The 25,011-nt window shown below is 35.8% G+C and overlaps 1 protein-coding gene across 1 annotated transcript in view; it reads right to left on the bottom strand.

Annotated features, from left to right (window-relative positions):
* Positions 1 to 14,955, bottom strand: part of LOC148941408 (apolipoprotein D-like) — a 127,757-nt gene extending 112,802 nt beyond the window's left edge. The window contains exons 1-2 of the mRNA XM_089104419.1: positions 14,815 to 14,955; positions 2,655 to 2,785 (exon numbers count right to left, since the gene is read on the bottom strand). Of these exons, the coding sequence (XP_088960545.1) occupies positions 2,655 to 2,785; positions 14,815 to 14,955 (272 nt within the window). The remainder of the gene's footprint in view (positions 1 to 2,654; positions 2,786 to 14,814) is intronic.
* Between the last annotated feature and the right edge of the window lie 10,056 nt (positions 14,956 to 25,011).

Consider the following 25,011-nt stretch of genomic DNA (forward strand, 5'->3'; position numbering starts at 1 on the left):
TCCTCTAGAATTGCCTTCTAGGAGCCCCCATCTTTCTTTAATTAATTATATATTTTATCCCATTTTTTTTCGAAGTCGTGGTCATAATTAAAGACATGGTCACCTCTATACTATAAACTTTGGTGCCCTAAAAGTGAAATGCTTTAAAAATGTATGTAAATTTGTTTATTAATAAAATTCATGTATATACAAAACATTGTTTCCTTTAGATTTCTTCTTCTACGTATAGGATATCATCAGAAACGATAAGTGGTAACAGCTCGTTAGGATTCAACTTGTATTCATCTTGACGTGCAAAGTCAGCGTCACCTTTTCTACGATATAATTTACCTTAATTTTTATTAAATCTGTCCATAAATTCAGTAATAGTACTTTGATTCATATTATAAAATTCATGAGTTTCAGCTCAGTTATTTTAAGCATTACCACACCCAATATTCCCATAAGAAGAATCACTTTCTGTAACAACCAAATAAAAGTCTGTAGGTGTATAATCATAATAGCCACTATCTTCACAGTGATGTCGTAAAAACCCGAGTCTTTTATTATTCCAGCAATTGAAGCCTAAAACAGGTTCTTCTTCCAAAAAACAATTTAAAACTGCGGCGATACCAGTCTCTCCAAAATAAAGTGAACTCACGTTTTGGGTTTTTTGCAATCAGACCAGGGTAAGTATTTTCCCATAGATTGCATTTATCATAGTGACAGTTGGTGCATAAGAATCCTCGATTATGAGAGTCAGAAATCTCTTCAAGACAGGAATTACCGTCCTTAATTTTTTACCGCATATTCTCTATGCAATTTAGATGGATCGCATAATTTACACTTTTCATTATAGTCATCAGCAGAAGTACAATTCTCACAGGATGACTAACTTCCCCATGTATACAAGCATAATGGGCATGTGTGAAACATTTTTCGATGTTGACACTTTCACTTTCAGATAGAAACTGATATCGATCAATAAAATAGCTTCTAGCACCTGGGAAACAGTCTATACATGGGCAATTTGCCTAGAAACAATGCGGAAATTTGCCTAGAAACAATGCGTGCTCAGAAAACGGTTGTTTCACATGACGTAACATGCGCTAGAAATCCAATACTATTTTTCCTATGGCTTCCATGCCGTCAGAGGGCTTGTGTTATTTACTGAAAGTATTTCTCTAATACAGAACATTAGGAATGTCTTCTTAGTTACCTCGGCTAGAGCCCGTTCTATTGGAAGAGAATTACCTTTCGAGTCCTGGCGGGGTCAAGAACTATAGAAAAATAAAACAGAAAAAATATGAAAGGTGTTTCGAGCGAAAAAATGAAACGCCAGAAAAGAAACTGTCTTGAGGCTTTACGGCAAAAAATGTCAAAATGGTATTATCAGGTAGGCTAGTGGTGGATGATAGATGGCGAGTTGTATAGGGGAAAAACAATATGGCTTCTAGCACCTGGAAACGCGTCTAGACATGATTTGAATAGAAACAAGGCGTGCTCGGAAAAGGGGTATGTCGCATGGTACCGTTAGAAATCCAATTTTACTATGGCATCCGTGACGTCAGAGGGTATGTCACAGAAATTCAAAGGGGTGTGTCTAATGGTACCGTTAGAAATCCAATTATCCTATGGCTTCCGTGACGTCAGAGGGCATGTGACAGAAATTCAAAGGGAAAAGAGAGGGCATGTCACAGGAATCCGGGGAGGGCATGTCACGGAATCAATGGAGGGTGTGTCATGAAGTCAGAGGTCGGTCACAGGAAAAAGGATGGTCACAGAAGTAATTATGGGGTTCTGTCGGATGACGTCAGAGGGCTATCACAGGAAAAGGGATATGACTGTCACAGAAGTATTCATGGCCCCACTACTTTTATCAGGATCATTTATAACTTTGTATTAAATAGATTTGTAGATTTACCTTCCTCTTCAATATATTTTCCAAATATAGTTGTATTAAAAAGTTCAAATGGTTTGCTCTTAAATGGTTTAAACGTTTCATGTACAAAATTTTCCTGAAATAAACCACCTTATGAATTGTGTTCACTCTAAAATCATAACTCATGATCCACTTAAGACGTAAATGGTGTGAAATTAGGTTTTGTCTTGTAAATTACGGGCAAGACTAGTTTTCATTAGAGGTCCTTTTCTTTTTTGACTCCTCCTTGACCTGGCTTTTCCCCATTGACTAATCTCCTCCCATCCTTGACTGACACTAAATAAATATCAAAAGACTTTCTTCAAGGTCCCCCGGATGTGCACTAAATATAAATGTACAATAAGTTAAATGTAAATTCTGAATGATTAATGGGCCTGAATATGTAAAACTTACAAATTATTAGAACTCATAACTATGGTCAAAAGTGTAAAAATAGGTGATACGTCCAGAAAGACAACAAGTTGAACTAGGACTAAGAAATTGAACATATCCACTGTTGAACTAAGGCCAAGAAATTGCAACATAGGGTTATCTAAACATAAAAATCTAGCAGAAATTTAATTTAATATTATAATCCACAGTACAAACATATAATTTTTTATATTTTATGAACAAATTTAATCTATCTCATTCGAGTTAACCGTCACGAGCCAATGGCAACTGAGCACATTACAAATAAATGAAAATTTGTATAGAGTCTACACAAAAAAATAGTTTACAAAATCATACTTACACATGGTTGTTTGAAGACTTGCGAATATTAAGAAACCCATCATCTCTTATGGTGTAATTCACTGATATACATTTCTGGTCCTTATCTACTTGTGTGTAAGTAGATGCATAAACATACCATATCCCTTGATACTGAAAGAAATACAAGCTTTATTGACAAATTGGGCTGCACCTCCACTTCGGGTTGGTAAAGCACCAAAAATGTTCTGTATAATCTGTATAATAGCAACAGTCATTCCAGTGATATAGTCATTCCTGTATATCGTCACGAGTCATCGCTTTAGCGCCTATAAGATAAATTTAACATTTTGACACTTCTGAGATCATCGCTAGAACTGTCCACTAGGTAATTCTCAGAAGGAAGATTGGCAGGGTAACATAAATCCGTCGCATAGAAGTATGAATGAATACAAATTGCCTCGATGATCCTCCCTTCAAGGACTGATCTAGACAAAGATCTTGGGGTAGAGGGGGGGGGGGCAATGTGACAAGGGTGCCAATAGTTGACAAATATATTTTTGAAAAAGAGTAAAAAGGAGAAAAGAAAACAAAGAAACAATCTTGGGAGGGTCTCCGGTCTCCTTCCTTGAGCCACAAGTGCCTACCTTTGAGAATAACTTATGAAAAAGTTTCGATATCGAACCTGATAGACCATATACTGTCTTATCGTTTAAACATCTAACCGTGTTACTTCAATCATGCCATATCATTTTTGAATATAAGAGGAGTACCAAGGTAGGGATGAATCATGAAGGTATTTGTCTTTTTGGCTGCTTGTCCTACATTGGCAGAGCCGTTCCTAGGCTTGGTCACAACCGAGTAAAAACTGATTATAGCACCACCGCCCCTCGCGACTCAAGTGTAATAAAAAAAGCCCGAATCCAAGTAAAAAATTGAATATTATCGAGGTATTGCTCAGCCACAGCACCCGGGAATACTATCCCAGTTGCCTCCCTCCCCTAGAATGGTTCTGTGTAGCATGATACACTCTTTTCTGCCTTGAACACCTATTAGCATACTATGTAATAGACTTCACTTCTTGGCTGTGGTCGGTATAATACACAAGTACCAAATGAGGAGTGTGGTCAATATAAAATATTTTTTAGTATTGATGTAAGTATAAAGTTAAAAATTATAAAGTCGAAGGCGCCAAGAAAAGAATTTTAATATAGAATTCCATAAAAATTCTTAGAAGTCATTACAAATCAAGTAACGAGGTGATTATGGATTTGACAACACCCATAGAGGGTAGGCTATACTATTGGAGCTACTACAAAATCCAACAATGAGAATTTCATTTAAATAATCAGAATTTCCTAAATTTGATTTTAATTGTTTAAAGATGCATTATTATGTAATACTTAAGGATATTGACATTTTCGAGAGGGCTAATGAACATTTAAAGATTGGGGTTTCAGTTTTACAATACGATACAGAGTATGAAGAGGGAGAACTTAAAGATAAGAAGGGTGTTTTATATTCAGTAAGGGCTACGTCCATCGTATCGGTGAAACACTGGGTATGGCTTCTCTCCGAGCCTGCCAAAAACATGATTCAATTGGACATTTCTGTCGTACTCCCCATATTAGTCGGGTTTGGGAAGGGGGTAAAGGGTGCAAACGGGGTACCTGCTATTACTGTCCAATGTGCTTATCTAGATTCCGTAGTGAGTCAAAATTAAAAAATCACTTGAAACACTGCAAGGGTCCTGGATACCAATCCGTGGAGACGGTTTTGGGGGGATGATGCAATCTTGCGGTAAAAAAATTTTCAGAGCACGCCCTTGCAGAGAGACAAGGTCTATTAGACATCGAAGCCAAACTCACGGATGTGTGCGATTGATCAAAGTTGAATCGTGTCGAAGAAGATGAAGCCGTTGCGGTCTCTTTTGCCCACGCACAAAGAGATTCAAGTAATACCGTTCAAATGGTAGATTTGTTGAGACATAGGATGAAAAAGATTGTGTAGCCACAGCTATGGTTGCACTTATTAAAACAGCTAATAAGGCAATTTCACGGCTACGCAACATACATTATCCAATGAATCTATCACCAGAAGACGAGTTGGCTATTAAAAATAGATATATGTTCGGTTTGCAAGAAAAAATTTGTTGAGGGTAGTGGGGATGCGAAAGTAAGCGATCATGATACTTTAGGTGACCCTATTCTATCGGGAGGGAAAAAATATCGGGGGGTTACGCATAAATCGTGTAATGTAAATGGTAAGCAACAATACTTTCTACCGGTTTACATACAGAATTCCAACTACTATTTGAAATTCATATTACCAGCGCTGGTACGTTTGCAAAAAAGTGAAGCTGTAGATGGCGCATGGGTAGATGTTTTTTTTCATATAACAGCATACCAAAATCATCTGAGAAGTTGCTAGGGTTAGAATTTAAATGGAAAACAATTGATAATGGTAATACGTGCTTGAATAAAATCCGATTTTTGATTCCTATAGCTTTTTCCCCATATCCCTTAGTCAACTCGTTCAAGTATAGAAAAGTGATGATTTTAATGGTTTGCCTCTCCATAAACAGCACTTTCCAGATGATTAAATGTATGATTTATTAACGTATAATTAACGTACTAATATTTCTATAAGTTTTTAAAGTCATCAAATTTTCCATACATTCTTACTGGGAATAAACAAGCTTTAAAACGGTTAAGGGAATTTTGAGAAATATGACAAGATATATAAAATGATAGCACGCTGAGTGGTGATGATTTAAAAGGTATCAAACGAAAGTGCCTTTCCACCTTATTTCGTATGCAAAAGAATAGCGGGCAATCCACACCACGTCTATGATCCATATGGATAGAGTTTTGTGACGGGTTTCAGAGAAAATTGGTGAAGTGGGAAGTTTAAGTTCTCCCACTAAATTTTCTGCAGTTACCGGAGTTGAAAAGAAGCTAGCCAAAGTGTATTTACAGAAGGAACCCAGATACACTCTTCATCGAAATCATAGGACCAGAGGCCTTGGCTATCAGAAAATTAAAGACTTTTTCTCCTTGCATATATTAGAAGCAGATCTTTTGACTCTAGACGATATTCAAAGACGTCATATTAAATCCTACAAGTATATTTTACTAGCAATAAGTGTTTTAAGTCGCTATGCATATGCAGTTCCATTGCGGTAAAAGAGAGGCGATGAAGTTGCTAAGGCCACAGAAAGTATTTTTCAAAAAATGATGCGTATAGAAAAATTCAAACAGATCGGGAGAGTGAATTTGTTAATCCATATGTAAAATAGTTCTATTGAAATATAATACAATTCTCTATCATACTCATAGTCCTATAAACGCGGTATTGGCTGAGCGTTTTATAAGAAATATTCGAATTTTAATTTCAATATATTGTACATTGAAAACTACTGCTGCGTTTATTGAAAATTCAGATAAAACCTTGTTGATTTATAATCAAGGTACTCATCGATCTTTGTCCAATGTTAGTCCTCTTGAAGTTCATCGAGGATATCTCTAATACACTTGAAATTTTTCTTAAATAATATTCTAATGAAAAGGCTGGGATTAAAAAATTTTGGTAATACAGTTCGAATCAATCGAACAAGAAATAATTTAAAAAAGCGGAATTACTTATGGTACACTGAACTTTTTAAAGTGTCAAAGGTCTTAGACACAAAACGTGTAACGTTATATGAAAGATGACGACATTCTTGGTGGTTTTTATGATTATAAATAGCAAAAACTTGGAAATAGCGGAATGTATCAAATTGTAAAAGTATTTAAGAGTCAAACTGGCCAGGGTAAGAGACAGTTGCTTGTTTGCTGGCTAGGATACAACTCTGATTTTGATTCCTGCATTGCCGCTGAAGTCGTTTATAATGTCTACTGATTTTTATGTGACATTCATGTCCAATGTGCCTAACCACCTCTATGAAGATTTGAATGAAACAAGCGATTTTTGAACAAAACTCTCCCCACCATAAAATTTGAGGAAAGGTATGAAGTTGCTCTTGTTGATTGTATTCTTAGAAATACAAATGATATCCTAAGAAAGGATTACATATGAGATTAAAGTAAGACCCTTTGACTCTTCTACGAGGGTGTAGTGGCAAATTTTGACTCTGAAAATTACCCTTTTCCAATTATACCCTATGGGGAATACAGTAATATCAGTGATTTGTGTTGATTTATCAACAAAAACCTTGCATGTCAAAAAAGGGTGGATTCACCTTCAACTATTCACCGGAACACAGGAAAATTTACATTACTATTTCATTTGAGAATGAAAAAATTTTCTTCAATGAGGATTTACGTGAGGATCTCGGTTTTAAAGATTGTGTTATTAAAGTAAAAAATCTCATGGTAAGCAGCTTGTTATCTATGCAGACTACACACCCGCCTTCTCATCTGAACATTGTATATTTCTTTACGCATCCTTTGTCAAGAGATTGAGAGTCAGTAATAGCAGTATCCCCCTTCCACGTGTTTTTGGAAGAAAAATCAGTCATGAACACATTCACCACTACAGTATAAAACTCCTTAGATACATTCCAGTAAACACTTCGTATTTGGAGCTCTGTCAATTAACATTAAGAAGTGAATTGGGTGATCCTATAGCAAAAACGAAAGGTTTGGCTGTGCTTACAAGTTATTTCGACCCATTCAGTGAGATGGCTGATAGAACTAGTTTTGTTTGTCCTGATATTGATTGCTGTGTTGCTGCTCTTGGACCACGAGAATTGGGTCATGGAATGGACTATTACAGTGGTCGTTCTTCAATGTCCGATTTCGGTCTCGGCAATTGGTTTGCTAAGTTATTTCGCTGTGCACTATCCCTGGCTACATAATATATTGCACTGGTTGTCGCAGATTTCGCGTCCTCTACATTACATAATTGGGGCTCTGGGAAGGATTTTAAAGAAAGCATTTCACAAAATCTCCTGTCCAGTACACAATACCTCGGTGAGTGATTCAATCGCGAAATCACGACGAAGCGGAAAAGGTTTAAAAGGGTTAGAAAGACCTTATCAGTCATCAGTCTCAACTAAGCCAGGAAGCGCAAAACATCAAATAAGAAAAGAAAAGTAAAAACTGCTGGATTAATAAGGATTTCTTTTCATAGAACTAGAATATCTACCCCATAAGAAATATCATTCCTTAGCCGCCACATCTCTAAATCTAAATCAATGCAGAAAATGTTGACGTGAGTGTAAAATCTGGTTACTATGAACAATTCTACCCGCAACAGCCGCTCTCTGAAAACGTTCATTTTCAAAGACGATTATTTCACAGATTTGGCTTCTTTATTTATAGATTTGCGTGTCTCTGTTAAAAAATCTAACAATGAAAAACTAAGTGCAGCCGATGGTCTATCCTATGAAAATTGTGTACTGCGCAGCCTATTTTAGACAAATCAGTGTTTACATTAATGAAACATTGGTGAGCACGAGCAACAATTTTTCAAATTATGCAAGTTCTATACAATTCACGTTGATGAATTCAATGTTCTATAAGAAATTGAGACGTATGGCTATTGAATATGAATATAAAACGCACACTGATATTAGCAATATACTTAGGGATACGACAACTAAAGATTTACATTTGGTTCGTAAACTAAATCACGAGATATTTAATATACCTCAATGGTTGCCCCCCCATGTTAAGATTGATATAAAGCTAGAACTTGCACCGTCCAATATTATTTGACGAAAAGTAGTGGCCACTGCACCCGATGTAACAGTCTCTCTCACTTCGGTAATACTTCATGCACGAAAAAAAACAAGTTATAAGTTCTGTTGCCTTGGTTATTGAAAAATTAATAGCCTCTTAAAATAATATCAAGTTGGTCGTGCCTCATACAATGACGAATCAATGACACACTGCTACGGGTACACGTACGTACACTGATTCATCATTTATCAATGGTGAAATTCCTTCAAAACTTGCTTTGGCTTTTGTAAAAAGTGGTGGCGCCGTTGGATCGTGGACAAATTTTCCACATAAATTTGAAATGCTGGGTCTTTCATTTCTTGTATGTAAAGTAAAGGAAACTCTACTCTACAATTTATCCATTGATAAATTCTACAGGACCTTATATGAATTGACAGTTCAATCCCTAGATCGAGATTCAAACTTATTTGAAAATGGTATAACCGAAGAAATTTTTCCGAAAGCTCATGGTATCATTGTATTGGATTTATCTGGTACTAAAAATATGACTATTGTCTGAGCGGGTAGTGTACATTTAGAGTGTACCTTTGCTGAAGTGTTGACAGAGAGTATTGCATTAATCTCGCTAAATCAGTTTGAAACCTATCGGGAAACTATTCTTTATGGCAGTGTTTTATTAGAATTGCCACCATGAAAACGAATCAAATAATCAATGTATTCAATTTGGATCCTCACATGTCCAAATACAAATCTTACCGTCAAATTTTCATGACTCTATTCAAAGTGTTAACAATGCCCTCATCAATAGTAGCCCATCAACCGTAAAGACGGGGCATTGACTATGCATCTTTCAAACAACAAAGGATATTTAATTTTTTGACCCCCTTGGCCTATTTTATACGTTGTTAACGCCTCACATATAACTTGTACCCACGGCAGCGGGTACAAGATTTATCAAACAAAAGCTGTGGTTTTCAAGCAATATTATATTTTGTTTCTAGATGTCACGGACATACTTAAAGTGAATTCCTCAACATTTATGTTAACAATCTGCGATTGAACAAGTTTCTAGTTGAAAATACTCTTTCCTACCACTATCATTTATATTTCGGTGCCTCAAGAGTGAAATGCATTAAAAATGTATGTAAATTTGTTTATTAATAAAAATTTGTATGTACAAGAAAACTGTGTCCTATAGGTTTCTTCTTTTATGTATAGGTAGTCATCGGAAACGATAAGTGGCAGCAGCTCGTCAGGATTTAACTTGTATTCATCTTGGCATGCAAAGTCAGGGTCACATTTTCTACAATATATCCTAACTTTATTTTTTATTAAATATCTTTGTAAGGTCAATAATACTATTCTGATTTATATTATAAAATTCACGTGTTTCAATTTACTTATTTGAAGCAATGTCACACATGATATCCTCATATGAAGAATCACTTTCTGTAATTGCCAAATAAAAATCAGAAATTAACAATAGTACCCTCTATCCTCATAGCGATGTCGTAAAAACCAGACACTTATTGTTCTTATTTCAGCAATTGAAGCGCAGACCAGGTTCTTCTTCCTAAAACAATTTAAAACCACGACGATACAAGTCTCTCAAAAGTAAACAGAAATCATGTTTAAGTTTTTTCAAATCATACCAGGGTAAGTATTTTCCCATTGATCACATTTATCATAGTGACAATCATAGCATAGGAAACCTCTAGTATGAGAGTCACAAATCTTTTCAAGGCATGAATTACAGTCCTTAACTTGCAGAGCACATCCTTTATGCAATTTTCATGGATTTCACAATCTACACTTTTCATTATAGTCACTAACAAAAGTGCAATTCTCACAAAATGTCCAGATGCCATGTGTAAAACATTTTTTTGATGTTGACTGTCTCACTACTAAAAAGAAACTGACTAGGGGAAAACGACTGTCTTTCTAGGAGAAGTGACGTCACAAAACTTGTTTAGACGAGATTTCTTGTTGTCTTACAAAGTGTCCGTCTATGTAGTGATTAAAAGCAAAATCACAATATCATTTTGTTTTGTTTCAATTAATTTATCAATAAATTGAGTAAATGCATCTTGACCACGACGTGAAAGTTCCATGTAATAGTCCAAAGATGGAGAATCAGTTCCCATTATATCGTTAAGCATTTCTAGAGAAAATATTTCCCTTTGAAGACATGACTCTAGAAAATCATCATCTAAAATTAACCACTTTTCCAATTTTACTAGATTCCACAAGATTTTTTGGTGTTCCAATCCAGCCATTTCTAATCCTGACTCTCTCACTTTCAATTATAAACTAAGAATTTCGCTAGTAACAAACTTACTCTCTTTTTGCAGAGTGATTCAGTTTGCTTTCTTCAATATATTTCACTAATGCATTTATTCTGTCTTGTAAGCTCTATATATGCATTGTATTCACTTTTACAGCAAAACTTAACTGTTCTTCTGGCTTGAGTTTGCATAATGATATAACATATTCTGCATACATCTTGTCCCATTATAGGGTTAGTCGGCAACCCCTTGTTATTTCTACTGCTACTTTAGGCACTCTAGACTCCATTTTGCCGCAATTAGTGCCATCGGTATCCAATAGTGTAAAATCATCCATTACAATATCCTCAATCTTGACACATTGAACACTTTTCTAATACTGAAGCAAGATTGCGTCATCCCTTTTACCTAGCAATCGAATGTAAACATTGATGCAACACCTGCTGGCTCCCATGGAATGGCGTAACACCTACACCTCTTGCGGGCTTAAGAAAAGTGTTCGGATCGGGATTCGAATGAGGTGGGCTGCAGTCGGGGGCCTTATGCCCCCACTACTTTAATGCTCCACTTTCTTTACATTCCTAATTTTTTATATATGTCACTCAAATAATTCTCGTACAAGCCCCTTCTCTCTATTAAACATAACACTATTATTCCTAGCTGCGTTCCTAACTTTCGTCCCTAAGACACCATCAGCATCTTCACATATTATTTTTCTAAAGTTGTTCCATTCATCTTCTACATTGTCAAATTTTAAACTCTCCAGTTTAGTATTCAACTGTTTCTGGAAGGTTTTTCTCTAATTCTCATCCTGGAGTCTGCCAACAAAGATCATAATTTCCCTGGAGGTAGTTACACTTCCGATATTTCAGATTTAAATCAACCCTAGACAGTACTAGATGGTGACTTTAACTCTTAACATTGATAACAGCACTCCTATATACCCTAGTATCTTGTATTGATTCTACTAGTCTTCGGTTTACAACAGCATAATCCATAAGGTTTGTTGTCTTACCATCATGTGAATACCACGTTAACTTATGGGCCATTTTATGACCAAATACCGTATATAGCTAGATTGTTTTACCTACAAAATTGAAGAATATCTGTAGCCATTACTGTTTTCTTTTCATACACCAAATTTATATAGGCTAGGATACAATCTATCCCTATTTCTACCGACCTGTGCGTTAAAACCTTCTAATAAAAATACCATATTTCTACCTGGGACCCAGTCTATTTACTCCTATAACTGTAACTAAAATTCATATGAGTCACTAGTGTCTCCGTCAGTCGGTTCTCCAGGGGCATATACTACTATAACTGATATCCTGAACTTGTTAGTCACAAAATGAGCGATTAGTATTCTATTATTAATACCTTCCCAGCCTAAACATGACTTAAAAGCTTCCTTATTCGTCACGAGCCCTACTCCCTGTCTATGTACCCCATCCTTTCTGACTGAGTAAATAAATTCTATGTAACCTAATCTCATGCTTCCTACAACTAGGATATCAGTTTCTGGAGCTCCTAATAAGTCTAGGTCCGATCATCTGAATTCGTCAGTCAAAATGTCAATACGATAGATATTATTTAGCATCAGAACATTCCAAGATCCAATGTTCATATTCTTTAAATCATTAAACTTATTTTGGCCGCAGGAAAAGCAATGGTCCCGGATAACAGTACAGGACGGTGACCAACACATCTTCTCAAGTCTACATCGAAGTGCTTAAGCCGGTTTAGAACCGGACAGCAAGAACTCTCTGGGACCTCCAGTATGAATAGAGGCTTTGTGCAGTTCTTGGCCCATCTTCGTTACAACATGGTTTTCAGCACTTGGTTATGCTCTTCTATCAACACGAGTTGGAATCCTGCATAGACAATCTCAAGTCTATTACCTCTGATTCATTATATATTCATGCCTGCAAATATATATCATGCTACTATGGGAAAGCCAACCCATAATATATAAATGATAAGGAAGAGGTTTTTCAGCCCGAAAAAACCCCGTGAAAATGCTGTGTCGTCTACTAGGCTATTATTTCTTCGAGAGGCCTCACTCCTCAAGTGAAAATAGAGTACCTGCAAGGGTCTTGCAGCCCTTGCAGGTACCCCGAAAGAATCAAGACAGCCCTTTGCAGAGGTTGTTGTCCATAGATCTGGACCTTACGCCCTGCCTTAGTTGTCCTCCTATAGAGGATCCTCCTACGATGGTGTTTTGCGTCACCATGCAATTTAACCCCTTACTGGGACAAGGTTTGTAACCCACCGGATCGTTCAACTTGAATTTATTTTAGGTATCTCAGCTATCGCTCACAATGTTATATAATTTCGAAATAATAATTGGAAATTTTTTAAGCATCCAAAAGGGGTAGACTTCTTAAATTTCATGACTTGTTATTGACAGAAGATATCTGGATCGTTTGCAGTTAAATAATTTCTGAAGGAATTATAATGGTTTCATATTTACTAAGTAGGCCTATCCCAAGGCCTTACTTAAGATCGTAAGAGTCTAAACTTATTTTAGACTGAATTGTTTCTTAGGTAACCGATCATAGACCTTTCTACATTCTTGTGTTGAACAGATTATTTTACAAAATGGCAATGTGAAGCCACTATTTGAGGATCAATAGCACAGGAGCGATATTGCCAAAAGTTTGTTCTAAATACTATTTAACTTTGTTTTGAGTGCACTGATTGATTTCTGCCCCTTACTAAACTTTCTTAATTACTTTACATTAGCACTCTTATTTTTAATGATCAGAAAGTAGCAATGAAGATCATTCGTAGAAATGTCAGTCGAAATATAATATTCTATTCTAAAAACTGCTATTCTGTCATACAAAGCAACACCCAATTGTTAAGATGTCTTCGAGGAGGGGGGGGGGGATTTTATTGAATTTTGATTTTTATTCATGACTATTTTCTGTTCTTGTTTCATTTTGACTTATCATTCATTGAAGAGTCATACCTCTTTTATCTTTTTCGATATCTCTTTTCGATTTGAGCCTATCTCTTCATTTGGGGCAACGTACATATATAATTTAAATTTTGATTTATCTGACAAAGGTGTTTTCGAAGACTACACTGCCTTTCCATGATGTATAAACAACAGTTCTAATAGGGATCAATGCTTTTATTAGACAAAAAAAAACAATAACAAAATCTCTGGATATTTCGGTGACCTTCATGATGAGAGTGAACTTCATCAGCAGTTTAAACAGAATCAACAGGAATATCAGCAATTTATCCGATGATGACCGTCACTGTGTATGTGACCGAAATATCCAGAGATTCGTCATTGTTTCCATTGTCTAATAAAACAATTTATCTTTATTTGAACCGTTATTTGTACGTTTGATTTATCATAAAATGTATTTTTGATCATTTAAGTTTTTTATTAATTTTAATAGTCATTAAAACAATGATGTTAGAGGACGGAGGGGGTCTCACTCTTGATAATTCCTTATTGACTTTTTTAATCATTATAACTCCTCTTCGATTTAGATTGGACCTCTTATTTCTACGTAATTCATAATTTGTTTCAAGTTTATCCAATTATAAAAGTTCAATTTGCTCAATTAAATTTTCAATATCGCTCTTCATTTTTCATACATGGTGTTTTGTGCATTTCATTTCCATAAAATTTCTGGCAGATATGGAGTAGTCGAGTTTCAATGGTTAGTGTGGAAATATTCTATTGTTCATCCAACAAACAGAAAGTAGTTTAAAAGTAAAAAAGTCTATACAGCATTAAAATCAACTGGCCCTATTTTTTAAAGAAAAAGTCGAAGGCTTAAAATTTCGTGAAAAGCTAAAAAAAAACAAAAAACTATTATCCACAAAAATGCGAATAATAATGACTGGATTTTTGAATTCAGCACGAAAGGTTGAATCAGATACACAATGAGTGCATGGCTATAACTCATTGGGATTGTCCCCAAGATGAATTCTGTCTCAAGCTTGAGACCTTAGAACAACGACACATATTAAATACCATTAAAAAAATATTACCTAAGTGTATCAATGTTATTTCACTATTTGGGATTGCCAAACCTTAGAATATTTCACAAATAATTCCTGGGGTACCATTAAGCTCTCCTTAGCAGCCCTAAATGAGCATAACTTAGGGCATAAATTGGAATGGACTACTAATGCAAACCGGGCTTTTTTTCAATTATTTGCAGCCAACATTAGCACTAAACAAAAAGAAGATGAAATAAAAACTCACTGCCGTCAAATTAAAATCAGTTTTAGTAGACATTGAGGGACACCGTCCAAATGACTGCCTCACCGTCCAAATGACATCGTTCAGCCTCTCACAAAGAGTGGAGCCATATAAAGTGGCGAAGAAAAAATATAGTTTGAACATTTCTATAATACTGATGAGTCCTTAGATTCTTTATTGACACTGGAAAGAAAGTGAAAACTAACTTGTCTAGAATATTAATGAACACTTTCCCTATATATCCAATAATATAAATTAGGGTTACAAGCAGCATTTTAACAACGTTAAAATGCTGCAACAAACAACGTTAAGGCTCGACTAGAAAATTTATATAATTAAAAAAGAGAGGTATCAGAACTGTTCATTTAGAAATGCAGTTGTTCTTGTTATTCAGAGCAGAGTAACTGAAAATCCTCAGTTACGAATTTTCGACAATGGCAATTTCAATGGCGTTTCTCTTTGTTATTTTAATTCGATTCGGTGTGAGTCTTTTTTTATAGATTTTACTTTTTTTTAAATTCTCAAACGCTACAATGTAGTGTTCGGCTGAACCTGAATGAAAATTAACATATCCAAAATAGAGGTGAAATTTAAAAGGTACAACTTACTATTTCCGAAACATAGGAAATATTTGTCACTTGGCAGTTGAAGAAAAAAGCGTTACTCCCATTACTTAGAAAATACCTCATTAAGAAAAATGATTACTAATTTCATTCATTCCCTTGTCAATTTTTCTTTCACAAAACGGTTGTGTTGGAATTCGAGATGCTAGATCTAGCAATAAGACTCAAAAATACGCAAAAAAGTTTTAAAAGACGCAACAACCACTCATTTATCTCTACCGACGCGCGACAGGGTCAAGAAGTGGTACAGCAAATTATTAATTGTCTCTTTTGACTACTTTATGAGGCAGAACTCCTCTACACAACGTCCAGCAAATTGGGTAGATGTTGACGCGAGCAATGCTAAGCCAATAACAGGGTCATCCCTCTCAGGGGCAGTACGGGAGTTTCAGAATCTATCGAGGGGCGTTGCAGTTTCGTAAACACAGGAGATGTATATGAAAATGCATAGGAATTATGATGAGATCTAAAAAAAGATGAGATTCTGAGTCTCTAATCTTCACCGCATGCAGACCTGGCAACAATAACTTTTACGGAGAGCGAAAGAAAGAGGCAGAAATGAATGCCTCTAAAACCAAAGAATGAGCCTCATTGGCACTGAGAATGTATAAGGCTCAGCGTTCAAAAGTAAAAGTGAATTTGAAGTCGGTTGGAGTTTGATTTTAATGATTTTTAGTTGAAATTACCAAAAATTGACACCAACATATTGAATCTTGAAATCTTATCAACTTACCCAAAATTAAATGTCATCAAATACACCTAGCGTTTATATAACAATGTAGCTTTTAGCTAAAAATAATCTTCTTTTTTTCTTTAACGGGATTGGTGTTCGTTTTGATTTTTTTCCAATAAATTAATTTTCTCTCTGAAAAAATCCAGCTCGCTCTTCGTTTTCTAATTTAAAAATAAACAAGTGTTTCGAAAGAAAATAAAGAGCGACATTAAAACTCAAAACGAACAGAAATTGGTCCCCAACTGAAAGTACTTTACTGTGCACAAAATCTAGCCATTTTATAATTGTTGGTGTTTTGTTCACGTAAATTTTCTCAGGTTAGTAGATTTGTATTGGTAATTGTTAACTTAATGCCTTTTATGCTTGTAGGACCACCATAAAAAGGAGATTGTATTAATATACTTGCTGTTATGAAAATTCCGTCTTTTAGAGTTTCGGATATAATAAAAACAAAGTGTTCTTTACTTACAGTTTGTTCCCACGAACTGTTTGATTTTTAATACAGTTTGTTTTCTATTTTTTGTCTGCTGACTTTCCCATTTTGGTTGTCCGGCATTTGCGTTTAGAAGATACAGTGGATCGATTTGACGCGGGAAGATTTAGGTCACTACAGTATTCGTTATATACGATCCGTACTGCGTCAGAGAGAAACAAAAAAATGGATACAATAGTGTAAACTCAGGGTTAATTATCGTTTAATAACTAAATACTGGAAACAACTTTTTTTGGGGGGCGGGGGGCCGTAATTTCGTCAAAATCCTTGAGGGGGAGTTGGATCCAAATTTCACAAATCAAGTGAAAATGACCGTGAAAAATAAAAATGAGCCATATAGTACCATAAAGGCAAAGATATACTAAAGAAAACTGGCCTGTTTCTCTGGATGCTTGAATTATGCAGGCTAATCTTTTTTTTAGCAAGATTTTTTATAGAAACTAAATTTCAACTGGAGGGGGCGCAAACTGAGGTGTGGGTGGTGAACTAGGGTCTGGAGGGGGGCAGTTTCCTCCCCTGCCCAATAGAAATTTATGCCACTGGGGGGGGGGGGTGGAGGGGAGAACAAAAACTTGAAAAACATACATATTCTACAACTTTTTTTTAGTATTTGCAGTGGGGGGGGGGGAGGGGTTCTTAAGCTCAGTAGTGACACTGGGGAACTTCATTAATTTTGTAGAATTTGTTTCTGTGAAATATTAAAATAAAATATATTGCTATGCTGTATTAGATCCAGTAAAAAATTTCAAGCACTCGAAACCCAGGTTACTTACTTAGACAGACCAGTTCTAATCTTCTAGAAAACAGAGTATATAATCCTCATAAGTTTTAATTAGCAGTGAACAGTAATACACTTCGTCAAAAACGGTGAAATGATTGCATCTTATAATGTTATCGGTGTTATTATAGCGTTATTTTTTTTCAAATAATTATCATATAAAAAGATGACAGTTATTACCATTAATGTATACGGTATAGAACTGCACATATGTAGCTCTTAATGCAGTCTGAATTGTCTTAATTTTATCAACTGTTGTTCAAATGTTTTTCAATGTTTTGATTTTCTTAAAGACCCTAAGATTTTCTAAGACCCGAAGGCTTTGAGTACTGTACGAAAACATGTCTCCAAGTCTCCCTATTTTCTAATTGGCTGATACAACTGAATTGACTCGCTTGAAAAATAGCCTGAACATCGTAATAACTAACAAACATATATAAAGCTAAATGCGCCGAGGTAAACAAGCACAATGATACCCAGTACACTTTATTTGTGGACTAATTACTAGATTAATAGCAAGAAATAGCACTTAACATTTTTTTCACTTCAAATAGTGAAAGGTTTCCTTGCTTGCAGCAAGACGAGGTGTTTTTTGCCTCACTTGGGACCTGAAATTCAGATATTTCTTGGGAATTTGCTTAATCGTAAGCTCATCTGATTCAAAGGCGTCTGAGCTTGCAGAGTTACACCACTGGCCCCCATCTCAAGCCAAAGTATTGATGGCACCGAGGTTAGAATGTTCGTCCAAAAGGATATAGGATTACAGGTCTAGCATGCCATCCACTCAAAGTGGTGACGAACGATTTTTAGTGGTTTGAATGGTTTAAAAATCTTTACCCAATTAAATGACACGTAACTCTATATAGTTAAGACTGCCTTTTGTAAAGTCGTGTAAGTCCTTTATTTTGGCCTCATCGAGGACCCAGGTGCTCAATTCAAAGTCAGTCTAAGTTGTATTGCCTTCTCCTGGAAAGCCTTTCGCATTTTCATAATTCTATGTAAAGAAATACCTGATTTTGACACTGCTTGGCTTCAGTCATGGATACCGAACCCCGAATTCGCATGAAACGATAAACTTTGTTTTATCGTTCAATTTTATTTTTTGTAATTTCGTTTTGAAATGGAGTCGTTTAAATTAAACCCGGTTTAAAGGGACTGGACTTACAAACTCATGCCTTAAGAAACTGCTTAAGCTCGCATATAATTTGTTTTTGTTTGGTCTTTCAGATCTAGCCCCTACTTTTTGTGAAGTCATATAAGTCGTTTATTTTGGCCTCATTCAGTTACCAGGCGCTCAATTAAGTCAGAGACACTTTACGTTGTATTTTTCGTCTCCTGAAAGTCTACGAGATTTTTAATCTTCTCAGTAGAGAAATGGCTGATATTAGCACTATTTAGCTTCAGTCCTTTACCGAAAACCGAATTCGCATGTAAATATAACAGAGTCGTTTTATTTTATTGTTTGTTTTGAGAACAAAACAATAAAAAAAACACAAAAAAATAAGCTATCTATATCACAGTCCCCAAACAGCAACACAAACCTTACACCTTAACATTTTCATTAAATTTACTATCATATTCATAATCATCACCCCCAGGAGCCATAAACATTTACCAATATCTTTGTTTAAAAAAAAAAAAAAATAAATAAAATTCATATTTACTAAAAAGCATCCCTTTAATTACTATCTTAAACGAAGAAATATCACCTATATTTTTATATTTTGATCAAGATGGTTCCAACTTTTGATCCCCCAGTGAAGCAAAGAAAACATCGATCGGGCCGAAACAACCAGCGGAGTATTAATCTCTACAGATGACCTAGTATCATAATCATGGACGGAAGATCTCAGGTTTCCTAAGCTATCAAAACACGGGAGGTTTATACCCTTTTGAATCCTAAAAATGGATAGAAGTGTAAACAACTCCTGTAATCCGGAAGCTGGCAGTATCTTTACACGCTCATACGCGTTTCGTATCGAATCCCGGGGCTGTAGGCCATCTAACAGCCGAACAGCGGTGTTTTGTAGAACTCGTATTGGCCGAACAATAGAAGGAAATGTTCCAATCCAAACGCTACTACAATACAATATATATGGATGGATAAGGGAATAATAAAGAAGGCACATAACAAAAGGAGGAAAAAATGCTTAAGTTTTCTCATTATACCCAGGTTAGGAGACACAGTTTTACAAACATAACATGGCGCTTGAATGATAAAACGTCATCAATATAAACCCCCGGGTACTTATAAGAACACACCCGCTTTAAAGCTCCATACTGTGTTACAATATCCTGAATCCATGGATAAAAATCTGGTGAACGGGAAAAATAACAAAATTAGTCTTACTCAGATTAATCATTAACCTATTTACCCTCAATCAGGAATATAACCTTTCAATAGTATCTTTCATCGATGCCTGAAGCAATTCTTCTGTCTTCGCGGTACTAATAGCAACTGTGTCATCAGCAAATAACGATACCGTCTCATTCCGGGGACTTTTGGCCATATCACAAACATTGAAACAAAAACTTGGGATAAAAATAGGCATATCATTAATATACAATAAAAAAAAGAATCGGACCAAGAACTGACCCCTGCGGGACACCCCTAGCCACTGGGCGGGGTACTGATTGTAAACAAGTCATCTCTACAAACTGGTACCGGTTACTAAGGAAACTCCGAATAAGGTCAAGAGCTTTACCTCGGATCCCATAGACTTCGCATTTTTCCAGGAGAAGGCTATGGTCAACTGTATCAAAAGCCTTCTGTAGGTCTAGAAACACTACACCAACCTTAAATCCTTCATCTAAAGCTATGTTAATTATACTAGTCAAAAATATCAATGCATCCTCTGTCTTCCTATCTTTTCTGAAACCGAACTGATTATTATTCAACAAATTAAACTTCTCTAAAAATGGGTCAACCAATTACTTAAACATTTTTCAATAAGACGAGAAATAACTGGGAATACTGATATTGGGCGACAATTACCCAAATCATTTCTATCACCACCTTTATAAACCGGTGTCACTCTTGCTTTTTTTAAACAATCTGAAAACCTTCCTTGACGGAAGCAATATTAATCAGTGATGTAAAAACACCAGATATACAAGGGAAAATACATTTTAGAATTTTTAGGCTCACTAGGTCACTACCGGACGAACTATTTTTCATACTATAGATAATATCCCTTAACTCATCGAATGTAATCATCTTTAGATGTAGTGATACATTTGTAGGACATGGTAGAGTAGATCCAAAGGGTGGGTCTTCTGGAGACGAGGAAATCATCTCGGCTATTTGTAGGCCTATTGAAGAAAAATGACTTAGAAACTCATTACATATCCCAGTACCATCTGCAATTATAACCTCACTAACAGTCACTTCAGTTGGTAGAATATTAGACCGCTGACCTATAACATTACGGATTATTTGCCAAGTTTTCAACGGGTTACCTTTTACATCCTTAAACTTCATACTAAAATATTTTTTTTTAGCCTCACGGAGGAAATTATTCAAACCATTACGAAAGGCACGATAACGCTCTTTATTCTCTTCCGTAGGTTTTAAAGCTTGTGACTTAAAGAGTCTATCTCTTTCATTTATTTTTCGAAGAAGGTTATACGTTATACCTGGTTTTCTCCCATAATGTTTTCTACCATTGGCATTCTTCACTGCTCCCACTTCCTTCACCATTTCTAAAAGCTTACTATAAAAGATTAAAAATTTAATATTTACATCACTCTCATTTCCAAACAGAGATACCCAATCAATGTGATCCAAATTCTTTTTTAGTTTCAACAGGGCACTACGATCAAAAACTACAACTCTTTTACTCTGTTCAGGAGTTTCTCGCTTAGGGATAGATACCTCAAATTCTGCAAAAACACCCAAGTGGTCAGATTCGCCATTTACAAGAACTCCTGGCGATCTAAAAGGTGCATTGGAAAAAATATTATCCATAAGTTTTGCAGACGTCCTAGAAACTCTAGTTGGGATGTTAATCGTTGGGAACAGACCATAAGACATACCCAAATATAACAACTGAGAAGTCACTAAAGATTCCATATCCAGCATATTACTATTAAAGTCACCTAGAACGAAACAAGGGTTATTACTAATTTTTACTCTTCCCAGCTGTTCCTGAAAAATCTCAAAAATTTCTTGAATAGAACCAGAAGGAGGCCTGTATACAATTACTATGTATGTATCAACATTATTCAATTTAGCTTGTAATGCTAGTGTTTCACACACCATTTCCTTATATTCACTTAGATCGTCTAGGACCTTCGCATGGAGATCTTCAGGAACATAAGCCGCAAGACCCCCGTGTTGACCTAACTCCCGGTTCCGAGTAAACAAAGTATATCCAGGTATATCTAAAAGAGCAGAATTGTGGTTCCTCAACCAGGCCTCCGTCAAAGCAAGCACATGGAAGAGATTAAGTTTAGCTAAATTCGCTAAAAAATCAAATGTCATATTTAGGCCCTGGCAATTCAACTGAAAAATCCCAAAATCTTCGGATCCACCATGCCGACACTCAACATCCTGAAAATCATAACTAAAAAAAAATTTAGAATCCTCTGGGGGGTCAGAAGCTGGAACCACAAAGTCCAAACTTCTATTAATACATTCATTAAAATAATTAAAAAAATTTACCTTGTTATTTTCCAAATCAATTATACTAAAAGCCCCCAGGGGTAGAGCAAGATCTCCAACCACTGTCTATTAAATATTCAAATGGCATGTGCTAACAACTAGGGCATGTACAAGTCACAGTTACAGATATTCTCTCAATTCTCACAACAAAAATGAAACAAAAATAATCAAAAGAAAAAATGAAAAACAAAGACAAAAAGAAATAAGGCATAAATTCTAAATAAAGGCAAACAAAGAAAACAATCATTATTAATCACCAAAGAGTACAATACAATCACACACGAGAGTATCCAATCTAAACTCTAACAGCCAATTAAAATTACTTAACTTTACTTCACAAACTATAAAAACAAATATAATTCTTTCTCAATTAACTACATACAAGCAAAACATTCACTTCTGCTTTCCGAATCGTCCTCTTTGACTACGCTCTCCATAGTCATGGCTAATAACCGGTCTAAAAAGTTCACTAATTACATCATCCTGAAAATACTTAGCGATCCATCTGTCTGGGTGTTTAAATTGAACACAAGGCGGGAAAGATTTAGAAACCCATGCATCAAAACCTGCCTCTCGTAACTGGGCTCGCTTATTAAATAAAACGTTTCTAGCCCGACGTAACTCAGGGGTAGCATCATCACTAAGAAACAATTCCTTGAATGGGCCAATATTCTTATTCTTTAGTTTATTTGCATTGCGTAATAGACCAATTTTTGTTTCCTTGTCACTCAGTTCAACTTTGAAAAATTTGGCATTCTTCTTGCACTGAATAACTTTGAATGGTGGTACTGTAGACTGTTCTAAACTAACTTTAACAATATCCTGGAACAAAGCAACAGCAACATTTTCACTTTCGCAACCTGCATTCCAAACAATTATGTTTTTACCCCTCTGTTTAATTTCCAGTTAAATAAGCCTATCCGACATTTCCAAAACTGCATTACCCTGAGCCTTAGCTTCATCAACAACAACTGATAATTGTGATTTCGAGAATGTGTTCTCATTTGTTAGAACTTCGATTCTACTATCGTGAAAAGCAACTTAAGAACACTGGTCTGACCGGGTCACCTCTGATTTGGAAACACGATCGTCTAGTGTTTTTTACTTATCGTTCACCATGTCAAGTTTTCTACCATTTTCTTGGACAGCTTCAAGTACTTTGTTAAAATTATGTGATAAAGTTTCAACGGTAATTTGGGTGATAGAACTTCCGGTACTAGTAGCTATAGAATTCAATGGGTTTTCTGAGTCCTCAGCGGGACGATTACGTTTGCGATTACGACTCATACCAATTAAACTAAAGAGACTTCGCCTACTTCAAATAAGATCAATTATTTATTTACACATTTTGATCTTAACGCGCTGTTCGCTTTGACCGTTAATTACTGGCACGGCTAAAAATGTAACCAGTACAGGTAGGCCTCAATAATGGCTAAATATCAAACTTAGGTGATAGAAACGGCAACAGGGGAATATGGGCTTCAAAAATCCGTGAAGTAATCCAACTCCGCCACTGAACACAGATAACAAGCACCCTCGTGTGAACTATGCTGTTATTCGGGCAAGAGCATAATGATAATCTTAACATTAAACGAGACTTACTCGCAAGGGGGGTGTTTGACTACCCCCCCGAAAATCCAAAAAACATGCTGTTTTATAATCCTTTATATTCCAAGTTTTATAATCCAAACGTTGCGCAATTATAATCCTTTTTTTCACTCAAATGTAATTACGATAGCTATTTATTGCATATATTGATCTTCACAGTACGGGAGCTAGATTCTTCCTGAAAAAAATTCTTACTGTTCAATTCTTATTCTTAATAATTTCGGATTTAAATAGAGTCGTTTAACTTAAACCAGCTTCAAAAAGACTGGACTGGTAGCTAGCAACTCACTCCATCGATCAACACAAAATGATTAGAAGGAGTAAAATGTAGGGACCCAACAAGGCATTTTTTGTTCATGCGTTGCCAAGATGGAATACATTATATCCGTAGTTGCTCTAATGACATTATTAAGATTGTCCGGAAAAATTCTACGTTGAATGCAAGAGATATCTCGGCGGAAATACAATCTACATTGTCTTCTGTGTTTAAGCTATGTAAAGAGCTAACAAGCCTTTGTACTGAAGAACTTCTTGACATTTCAACAACTAGTCAATTTGTCGAAAGTTATAGTGACTATCTTGAAAGTATAGTTCACCAGGGTCCAGGAATAAGGATGCCAATCTCTAGCAAAAAGCAAAGGTCATATGGTACTAATCAATCAAAGTTGAGTATATTCCTAGTTGATCCTTCAATATCAATAAAAAACAGTGTCGTTTTCATCCGGGATGGTATGGGTATTAGCAGTTCTTAGAGTACAGTATCGAGAAACATGCGGCATTCTGCTTCGTGTGTTTCCTTTTCTCTAGTGGTCCCTGGAGAGATTAATCCGAAAAAACTTGGGCGGAAGACAGTGTACGGCAATGACACAAAATGAAGAGCAAAGGAAAAGTGAAGAAAGGAAAAGTGGCTACTCATTTTTCTTCCGAGTCACACAAAAGCAGTTTTTTCTGATTTCTGTCACTTCGTCAATAACAGCGGTCATGTAGATTTCCTACTTGATAAAAGCACTCGGACTACGCTTTTGCAACTAGCAAAAGATGAAGAGAAAAAAAAAAGAAAAATTGGGAAAATTTTTGGGACGCTGCAAGGACCCTAGCGAGACAGGGCATTGTCTTTAAAAGAACTGACGAGCACAACGGCAACTTTGTTCAAATTGTTCAACTTCTAGCGAGATATTTGGTAAAACGATACCCGAAATAGACCATACAAAGATACCTATTTACACATAATTTCTCAGAACGAGTCCATTGACTCGCTTTCAGGAGAAGTAAGAGAGAAGATCTTCGACAAAGTCTTGGATT

This window comes from Artemia sp. Qi Xiang Cuo, chromosome 18 (assembly GCF_049724085.1).
Source record: "Artemia sp. Qi Xiang Cuo chromosome 18, ASM4972408v1, whole genome shotgun sequence".
Classification (NCBI taxonomy): domain Eukaryota; kingdom Metazoa; phylum Arthropoda; class Branchiopoda; order Anostraca; family Artemiidae; genus Artemia; species Artemia sp. Qi Xiang Cuo.